This window comes from Nicotiana attenuata, unplaced genomic scaffold (assembly GCF_001879085.1).
Source record: "Nicotiana attenuata strain UT unplaced genomic scaffold, NIATTr2, whole genome shotgun sequence".
NCBI classification, from domain to species: Eukaryota; Viridiplantae; Streptophyta; class Magnoliopsida; order Solanales; family Solanaceae; genus Nicotiana; species Nicotiana attenuata.
The window spans coordinates 89,728-100,996 of record NW_017673753.1 but is presented as its reverse complement, the minus strand read 5'-3'; the positions used below and the strand labels follow the sequence as shown (position 1 = coordinate 100,996).

Genomic DNA, 11,269 nt, shown 5'->3' with positions numbered 1-11,269 from the left:
ACCCAGCTTGTCAGGCGTGCATCCGGTATTTCATGTTTCTATGCTCGGAAAGTATGTTGGGGACCCGTCTCACGTATTGGATTTCAGCACTGTTCAGTTGGATGATGAATTGACCTATGATGTGGAGCCAGTGGCTATTTTGGGTCGTCAGGTTCGAAAGTTGAGATCAAAGGATATAGCTTCGGTAAAGGTGCAGTGGAGAGGTCGGCCCGTGGAGGAGGCTACTTGGGAGACCGAGCGAGAGATGCGGAGCAGATATGCTCAACTGTTTGAGACTTCAGGTATGTTTCTTGACTCGCTCGAGGACGAGCGTTTGTTTTAGTTCGGGAGGATGTGACGACCCGGCCCGTCGTCACGTGAGTTACCGCCCCGTTTTCCCTATTTTCTGCTCCCTCATGTTTTATTATAAGAGTCTTGAGTGAACGAGTCGATTTGAATTGGTTTTGGATGAAAATGAGACACATAGTCTCTTTAAGGAAGGTTTGTATTGGAAAAGTCAACCGGATGTTGACTTGTGAGTTAGAGGGCTCGGATGTGATTTCCGGTGATTTGGTTAGCTTCGGGGGATGATTTGTGACTTAGGAGTGTGATCGGAATTGATTTTGGAGGTCCGGTGTAGAATTAGGCTTGAATTGGCGAAGTTAGTATTTTGGCGAATTCCGGTTGATGGGTGAGATTTTGATCCGAGGGTCGGAATGGAATTCCGAGAGTTGCTGTAGCTTCGTTAGTCGATTTTGGATGTGTGTTGCAAAATTTCAGATCATTCGGAGGTGTTTTGGTTGGGTTTTTGATCGAATGCGAGTTTCGGAAGATTTGAATGAACTTAGGCTTGAATTTGATGTAATTTGATGGTTTAGGTGTTATTTTTGGTGTTTTGATGATTCGAGCAAGTTTGAATGAGGTGTTGGATCATGTTTGGGTCGTTGGTGGAGGTCCCGGAGGCCTCGGGATGATTTCGGATGGCTATTGGGGAGTTTTGAATCTTGGTGAATTGCAGGTTTTGCTGGTATCTGGTGTTTCCGCATCTGCGGAATATGGGCCGCATATGCGGTTCCGCAGATGCGGGTTATTTGGTCGCAGGTGCGGTCCGCGGCTCGATTGGAAGACTCCGCGAAAGCGGAAGGGTAGCCGCGTCTGCGAGGCCGCAGATGCGGTATTCGTGTCGCAGAAGCGGAGGAGGTGGATTTGGAGATTTCCGCAGAAGCGGACCATATTCCGCAGGAGCGAGGTCCGCATATGCGGTAGGGGACCGCAGAAGCGGTCGTGTTCTCTAAGTGAGGATCCGCATAAGCGGAAAAATAACCGCAGAAGCGGTAGTCGCAGATGCGGTGGGGGACCGCAGATGCGAAAATCCCTGTTTTCAGAAGGGTTTTTAAGCTTATTTTGTTCCGCGAGTTTTAGTCCATTTCCGCCATTTTTAAGCAAACTTGAGAGCTCTTGGACGGAATTTGAAGGGGATTTCGACTAGGTGTGATTGGAGGTGAGTTCCTTGGCCTAAATACATGAAATTATGGTAGAATTTAAATTGAAATTTGTGGAAATTCATCAAAAGAGGGTAAAGCTAGGGCTTGGGAATTTGGTGTTTCAAAGTGGAATTTGAGGGGCAAATGGACTCCGATTTTGGTAAATTTGATATGTATAGACTCGTGGCGAGATGAGAAATCCGGTGATGTCAATTTTCTGATTTTTCGAGAAGTGGGCCCGGGGCTCGGGTTTTGCCAACTTCGTGAATTTCGATATTTTTCGAGTCTTTTCGATTGGGTTATATTCCCTTAGCCTATTGTAACGTATTCGTTGTGGTTTTGGCCAGATTCGACGCGAGAGGAGGTTGATTTGCGAGGCAAGGGCATAGCGAGCTAGGACTTTGGCCAGCTTGAGGTGAGTAATGGTTATAAATGATGTCCTGAGGGTTTGAAACCCCGGGTTTGCACAACGTAGTGCTATGTTGAGGTGAGACACACGCCGCATGATGAGCGTGGGGTCCATTACTGCTGGGGATTTGGACTTGGTCCATCCCGATTGCTGATTCTATTGTATTTTTGACTGAGACTTAATTAATATAATTTTAGTTTGGGCTAGTTGCCATGTTTGGGGCCTTGTGCCGACCTGTAGAACCCTTAGGGGTATTTGTACTGATTAACCTCACTTTACTCGGTAAAAATCATACCCTCAGTCATGTTTCTAACTGCTTAATAAAATACGAACTGGCTCTAAATAGCTAAACCAAAAATGAGAGTAACATGTGGGCTGGAGTCCCTATCCTATCTTAGTATGCCCGAGGGGCTAAGTTTATATTGACTGAGAGGGGTTGAGAATCCCATTGTGAGGGTATTTGATATGTATTGGATCGGGCTGCACGCCGCAGCAATATATATATATTTATACGGATCGGGCTGCACGCCACAGCAGTATATTTATATGGATCGGACTGCACGCCGCAGTAGTATAGCGCTTGGGTTGTAGGAGCCCCTCTAGAGTCTGCACACCCCCAGTGAGCGCAGTCGACTATTATTATTGGATCGGGTTGCACGCCGCAGCAGTATACTATATGGGTCAGGCTGCACGCCGCAGCGGTATAATTATGATTTCGGTTATCGTGAGGAGCAAATGAGTTGAGCACTGGCTTAAAGGATTTTTACCTGATTTCATCATTCAGTTGCCGTTTAAATGTTCTTACTGCTTTGATATAGAACTGCTTAGTGTTTTTACGAGATTTCTTTCCGTCAGTCATTATTTATTACTATTACTCACTGAGTCGGAGTACTCACTTTACTCCCTGCACCATGTGTGCAGATACAGGTATTCCGGAGGCGTAGATTGAGCTATTGCTGCTATTCAGATCTCACCGGAGTCATCGAGGTAGCTGCATGGCGTTCGCAGACCCGATTTCTCCCTCTATCCTCTTTACTTTCAGCATCTTAGACTATTTTTGTTTAGGCTGTTCCTCAGACTTGTATTAGAGGCTCTTGACTCGTGACACCAGATCGGTGGGATTTGTAGTGATATTTTCTTGATTTCCGCACATTTTATCTACTGTTACAGATTTATAATCATGTTAATTTGGTATTTAAGCTCTGTTAATTGGTAATGAACTCCATATGAGGGATTGAGAATGTTGAATTGGTCGGGCTTGCCTAGCACTGTGTTGGGCGCCATCACGACCGGGTTGGGGTCGTGACAATAGTATATTAAGTAATAAACTTAAAGTCCAAGATGTGCTAAAAATATACTACCATATTTAAGAAAATTTATCAAGGGCATGTAGAAGATGAAAAATTAAAGAGATCATTAAACTGATGTTGCTCACAAGCTTCATATCAAGCAAATTGTATAACATCATTATTTATTATGAAACATTCATATCAAGCAAATTGTATAGTATCATTATTTTTCATGGAATATCTATTAGGGCGGCAGAATAAAAAATTTACTGGAGTCTCAAAATATATTTAATGTTTGGTTGTAAAGATGATATCAACACTTACAAATTAAAATATACAGTGTAGATTGTTCTTTTTAATTCTCCGCGCATCGCGCGGGTACTAATACTAATTTGTAAGTAAAGAAAGTATCCTCTTTTATTTAGGAGTTAAAAGTTTTTGGCAAGTAAATAATTTTAATTATTTGATTTAGTAAGAGCTCCTAATATTAAAAAAATTAAATTATAAATCTCATGCTTAGTATTTGATACATTAAAATTAACTAATATTTTAAGGACACACCTTTGATTTTATTATTGTTTGTTAAATAATTTATAGCCGATCTAAATTTAAAACCACTTAATTCAATACAATTAAATTATCTTAGTAAAAGAAAAAATAAAATAAAAAGAATTTTTGTGAAAAGTTATATTTGATTCTCTAGGTATCCAATAGTATATCCATTACCTTTTATTAATTATATCTTCTATAAAATTTATGTACCAAAATGTAAAAACACATTCTTAAATACTAAATTATCATTCACTATTATGATATTCTTAACTCAACAACAAATGTTAGAAATACTTCAAAATGATATTTAACAATTGCACGTTAGATATGTACAGTTTAATAATGTTATTATAATTTTTAAAAGTTTTATACTTTTTGATATGGGGCACACGCGCAAAGCGCGTACATATATATATATATATATATATATATATATATAGCACGAAAGCCCTTAGCGAAATGTCATTCGCCTCTTTCACCCTTTAAAAATATATTTTATATTGGATAATATAATAATTTAAGTTATTTGCCTGAAATTTAGGGCTTCAAAATTAATTTAATTTGTATATTAAACACTTCCTTATTTAAACTATGTAAAAAGGTCTAAATTTAGAATTTCAAAATCAAATAAGATTTTACCAAAATTAGACAACCTAATTGTATGGACTTTAAACCAAATACTACTTCCCTTAATTGTTGTTCACAATTTGTGTGTGTACGTGACCTTCGTTTTTTTTTTTTTTTAAATTTCATAAGTTGTTTCTTAAATTTTGTTTTGGTTCCAAGAATATTATTTTGTTGTGACTTATTAATGCATTACTCTATATTTTATTTCTTATCTATTCTCATCTTAATCATGTATCCGAGATTTTTTCTTAATTTTTTATATTTTAAATTTAGTCTTATATGCCATTACTTTTAATCTAATCAATTACAATACAAATCAAGCAATGAATAAGAATATTTTTCACCAAGCTTATAAGCAGGATAAACTAATTTGTCTCAACATTCATCTAATTAGTCAATATTATAAGTACAATCTTAGTATCCGCCTTACACATATAAGATAAGAAAGTTATTTTTAATAAAAGCTGTATAATTTTGTCTCACTTAATTGGAATAAAATTGATTATATTATGTAATCCATCATGGGTAATATAAAGTACTTTAGAAAGGCATTATATGTAGAGTAAGATACGATCGAGATATCATTTATAAGAACGATTAGTATTTGTCGAGTTGCGATTCCTAATATTATTACTAAAGCATAATTAAAATAAGGATATAAGTTAGCGCTCATAAATTAAGTAAAATATGAATAAAATATTTTCAATTGTCAATAATCTATCAGACTCAATTTTTTTAAAAATTAATATGAAATAAAAGCAGTATATTTAGCAAGGTCTCATATCATATGTAAAATCGAACAACCTCTTTATCTTTTAATCAAACATCACTCCATAACGTTTTTGCACAATGAAGCAATTAATAAAAATAAACCGGAAGAAAGAATCGCTACAGTGGATACAAATCATAAACATATATTATTTTTAGGAACTTGTGATTTTTTTTGTTAATCTTTGTTTTATAACATAGATACATTTGAGTATTATTTATGTTATTTTTTAAAAGTTTATGTTTTTTTATATAGGATACACGCGCAAAGTGCGTACACTAAATCTAGTATATATATATATATATATAATTGTATCTATAAATAATAATACCAATGAACTAATGTTTGTATATCTTTTGCACTTGTTCAATTAAATATCCCTTTTCTTCGAGCTGACATAATTTGTTTGCAATCTGTGCATCCAAGCACATAAAAATGCTGCAAGTCATTTGGCAGACATTTCTAGCTCGATCCGTAAACTCTGCATCTGTCAACTTAAGTGAATTACATGTTCGTTATATCAATAAAAAGCATATATATTTAGATATATAGGGGACACACATAAATTTGTGATTGAATTACTGCAACAGGAATAATTCTTTTCTGAGTAGGAACAACCATGCTTAACAACCATGAGTGAAGTAGATAGGGAAAGTGCATTTATACTTGAAATTAACAAAGTTTCATTATGAAAGACTTAATAGCCTTGCAAATTATTGAGCAGCCATCTCAGATGTAAAAAGAACGATGACACAACTTAGAGATAGGAAAAATAGCAACATGCACCAATTAGGAAGAGCAATAAAATACAATGTGCATCTCAATCTCAACTCAATATTGTATTCTTATGTTGAATGTTAATCTTTCCTATGGCATATTTAATCTTACAGCATATATCACGCAAGAGAAAAGAGTGACTGAATAACTTTTTTCTTCTCTTTTCAATTGAAAGCTACTAAAATATTGACTTTTCCAAGAATGTTAAACTAAAAAGTAAAAACTGACCGAACCGACCGCGACTTCAATTTTTTAATAAGACCTAGGAGAAAAAACTCATAATTTTTCACAGAACAACATTAACAAAATAGAACATAAAGAAAACAAATATATATACAGGGGTTCAATCTTATTTAAGAAAACAAACACATAGAGATGAGATAGAGTGGCAACTGGAAAATTTAATTTAGAAATGCATCTCTCTCGTGAATTAAATCAAACACATTGTGTGACAAACACATTTCAGATATTTTTAATCAAAGAATTCCATAAAATGTAAATTTAGTTCTACCCACTTCGAACAAAAATTTAACACCAAAAACATCATTTTGAACAACCCCAAAATGTGAACACAACCCCAAACTAAAAAAGCAAAGAAAAGAGAACGTGCACCTAAGTATTTCTTGCCAAACATACATATCAAATCAGATAGAGTTTCATACATGCATGTAGAAAACCTAGCAATAAATTATGCAAAGAAGAGAAAAACCAACATTGAACCAAATACGGACAAACTTTTAAAAAAAAAATCCAGAAGTGAAGCCAGAACACAGGAAAAAGAAACATCCGTACTTTTTGGTTTTCTTTTATTGACTCAAGCACTTGTCACCTCATGATGGCCCACTTGTCATGCATTTTTTTCACCAATACATTGAGAGGAATGGACATACACTGGTTTGATACGCCGAGGAAAAACAATCGCCGTTTGATTTTGACATTCATGCTGCCTGACCGGCTAAAGAAGATCGATGCAAAGGTTACATTTCACTTTAGAAACAAAATCTCCAATTTTTTGACCATCCTTCATTGTATCAATGTTTCTAGTACTCCTCATTCGCTTACAAAAGTTAACATATTTTTGGCAAACTTATATAATTCACAACTGGTTTTAGAAGTTCCAACTCAGAAAATTTCATTTACATTATTTTGATAGTCAGGAAGGTATGCAAGACCTTGTTGTTTTTACTATTAACTAATAAGCAATAAATTTTGATCATGAGCTACCTGCTTATTCTCTCTTGTAATAGTAGTAAAACTTAACCAAAGGTCTAGAATGTGAAAAGCAAGATTACTTAAAGAATGATTTTCTGTTTTCTTGCAAAATCCAAGATCATGGTTCTTATACATTTAGTGNTATACACAAAAATATATATATTTTCGGTTAATATTTTGAGAGCGACTATACAGTGTCATTTTCCTATTTGACATAATGTTCTCGCACTGTTGGCGCTATAATGGATGACTCCTGACTGTTTGAGATGCTACAACTTCAGGAAAAAAGAATTACTCAATATTTTCATCAAATCAATATAAATGCAAAAAATGCTTTACATATAGCATTTTTATCGCTTAACTTCTTGTTTACTTGAATGTAAATACTGCGGGTACACTTTTTCGATAATTTCAGAGCAGAGGAAGATCTACCCTTATGGTAGGGAGGTAATTGGAATTTGAAAAAAAAAAAAATATGTGTATATATATCTTAAATAACAAGTATATATTTTAAGGGATAATTTCACATAAGTACAACTCACACATCTGACTTGCAACATAATAGCCTAGATATCACATTGCAAATCTATAGCCCAAAAATAATAGGCTAATTCCCGAAAAAACAGCTTATTTCACACAATCAACATATTATCTGAAGGTAAGAAATTCAAACACCTTTATGTGCAATTTATGTGCAATTGCTGAAGCAATCCAACAGGATAAAAGAAAAATAAAAAATTGATAAATGAATTGTAGAATTCCTCCAACGCGTACAAATCTGTTTCATATAGCACATACACGAAAAAGAAGAAGAGAAGGAAGTGTCAAACTTCTGTAGAGACCTCTTACACGCTAACAATGTATATACATCCTTATAAACTGAAAAAATATATATTTATACAACATTATACACAAATATACACATTTATACACAATTATACAATATTGTATAACTTGTATAAACATGTATAATAGTGTATAAGAGGTGTCTGTATACCCATATACACAATTATACACTATCATACAGTGTCGATACAACCTGCTACATAGATATGATTTTCCAGAACTTCAAACTTCAAACTTCAGAATCTTCCAAAATTACCAGAACTTCAAACTTCAAAATCCTCCAAAATTAGTGGTTGTTTGTCGGTGCAAATCATGTTTGAGAGCTATTTATTTTCAGATCTGCGTGTATTTTCATGTTTCTTTCAAAAATCTTCTTCGTTCTTCTGCTTGCCACCATGGACGACGGAGTCTTTCTTCGAGCCTTCTTCGAGCCATTAATGGCAGAACTGCGTAGGGGGTAAAGGAGGGGAATAGCGGGGGCTAGGTTAAGAGAGGATAAGGGATCTATGTGGGTTAGAGAGAAAGAAGTGAGAGGCGGTGAGAGAGAGAAGGGAATGAAGAAAGAAGAAAATAATAAAAACCCTAAAAGTATGTCTTTAATAGTGGGCTAAAGGCTGAAAAATTTCTTTCAAGTTATGTACAACATGGGCTATATAGGGTAAGAGCTTTAAATGTGGGCCATTTTCGGTTGGGCTATTAGGCCAAGTGACATGGGCTGTAATTCTTTTATATTTTAATTGGCACTCTAAGATTCAAAGTTTAAGCTACTGCATTGGTCCATTTAGGGGCACAACTTGACTTATAATGTACTGCCCGACTTCGATTCTCACTTTAACATTTGCTCAAATTTTTATTTGATGATGATGTCCTCGCCCCTTTCAAATCCTGGATCCGCCTCTGCTTCAGAGTAATCATGCTTTTGATGAATTTGTGATTGGTTTAGCCATTAGAGGGTAATGTGAACGAGTTAAATGCTCTCGTTGCACTTTAATTTCTAGACTAAGCTTAGAGTCGATTCAATAAATGACGACGCACCTTTCTTAGTTGTTAAGTCTACGCTTTGTAATGGTCCATGTATTCACATTGTCAGAGAAGAAGGCTTAATTAAACAAGTTTAAATACAAATGTTAGTGCTTGGCATTTTCTTACTCTAGAAGGAATATAAGTTTGTATTTTCATTTTTAATCAATTTAACGCGAAATTTTACCCAACACATGAAAATGATGTTTCCTAACATACCATCAGCCCAATTTTGTTGAATAAATAATTAGCTTTACCTTATGATATTAACTTGCATTAAGAGGGATATTGAAATATTAAATGCCTTAGTAGAAATAGTTCAACTATAATGATTCTAATGAGCATAAATATAGTAGATTTATATGATTCATATAGGCTACTCCAATATTCTCTAATTGAGGTGTAGACTATTAATTAATGTGTTTAATTTAGATATACTGAAAGTGTAAAGATTCTTTTATACTATCACTAAATTTTATAGAACTTTTACTTTTACCCTTATTAATGGGAAGTTACACAGTTGGCGGCTCGACCAAAAGTATTTTCAATATATAGGTTATACACTAATTATATAATTACACATATATATACATATATTATTTATCTATCTTTTTGTTTTAGTGGGAGGCATTTTGAGATAAATTTCTCTTAATTAATGTGTCATAACAAATTAAGGGATCTTTACACGAATAGCCGGTGAAATTTACAGTCACTTTTTCTAACCAATACACATATATTATAAAATTATCATATATGACTAAACATATATTATACATTTGTCGGCTATTTTTATGCGCTCGGGTAGGCGGCAATTTAAGTTAATTCTTCTCAAATTAACTCCTTGGTTAATTTGGAAACGTGAAGTTTGGGCTTAGCCAATTTGGTCCAAGCAAATCTCAGCCCAGATTCTTTTTGACACTTTTAATACCTTCCTTCCTTCGTAATTAAACCACTCTTCAAGTCTTCACTTTCCTTTTATTCGAAGCCTACGTACATTTCTCCTTGAAAAAATCACCTTCAATTTCCCTCTCTCCCCTCAAACATCAATGGCGTTGGAATGGGTTGTTCTCGGCTACGCCGCGGCTGCAGAAGCAATCATGCTCCTTCTCCTAACAATTCCGGGTCTTGACCCGCTCCGAAAGGGGCTCATCACCGTGACCCGTAATCTCCTCAAACCTTTCCTCTCGATTGTACCTTTTTGCTTGTTCTTATTAATGGATATCTACTGGAAGTACGAGACCCGACCCAGTTGCGAGTCACACGAATCCTGCTCCCCATCTGAATACCTACGTCATCAGAAATCCATCATGAAGTCTCAGCGCAATGCGCTCCTCATCGCATGTGCTATCGTTTTCTACTGGCTGTTGTACTCTGTTACTGGCCTTGTTGTTAAAGTTGAGCAGTTGAATAAGCGCGTGGAGAAGTTGAAGGCTCAGGATTAGGATTGAACTGAATGATTCGTTTGGATATTGGATCGGGTTTCAGGTTTTGGGATTTTCATTTTCGGATCGGATCGGCTCCACTTTTTTGGTGCTAGTTATATGGTATGGCATATTTAGTGAACCGTGTTTCTGTTGTACTGCTTTGATCGTTAATTACTAGTAATAATGTTGTACGACTTGGTTAACTGCTCAATAGGTTGGGTTATATTGTTCTGATATTGAGATTTTGCTAATTATACAATTAGCCAGTGCTTGTTTGATTTGTTTCTTAATTGCTTTATGATCCTGTTGATTCATGCTCGAGGTTTATCTAATTGAAGGATATATGTGGAATTTATGACTGAACGTGCAATGCGTCTTGGATTTCCTTTTATAGTATGTGCATTCTCCTTGATATACCGTGTATGCTCACTTAAAGTGTGATTAAAAAACAAAATGCGAGAATTAGCCAATGTTGTTAAAGGCTGCTTAGCTGAGGGTCTATCGGAAACAGCCTCTCTGCCCTTCCAGGGTAGGGTAAGGCCGTGTAAATCCTACTCGTTGTTGTTGTTGTTGTTGTTGTTGTGAAAGGCTGCTTAAAGTGCCCTTAAGCCCCGAAGCTCGTGAAGCTCAGATTGTGCGCTTTGCCTCACTTAGTTGGGCTTCAGTGTAGGCGTTGAGGTGCTAAAGCATGGTGTCTTAAGCGTATAACAACATATACATAGCTTAATTGTAGTTTTTCTATACATTTGTCCAAATAAATATTGTTTGTGCTTATATTTACATTTTCTTGCATTACATTTCTATTTTCTATTTTTTCTTGGTTGGCGTTTTTCTTTGCTAAACCACGTTTTTATTATGCTTTGCACTTAAAGCTCCAATAG

The 11,269-nt window shown here is 35.4% G+C and overlaps 1 protein-coding gene across 1 annotated transcript; it reads left to right on the top strand.

Moving 5' to 3' along the window:
* Nucleotides 1-9,907: 9,907 nt before the first annotated feature.
* Nucleotides 9,908-10,698, top strand: LOC109217176. Its single transcript, XM_019381402.1, has one exon. It carries the CDS (start codon nt 10,011-10,013, stop codon nt 10,404-10,406), a length of 396 nt encoding a protein of 131 aa, XP_019236947.1. The 5' UTR covers nt 9,908-10,010; the 3' UTR covers nt 10,407-10,698.
* The last annotated feature ends 571 nt before the right edge of the window (nt 10,699-11,269 follow it).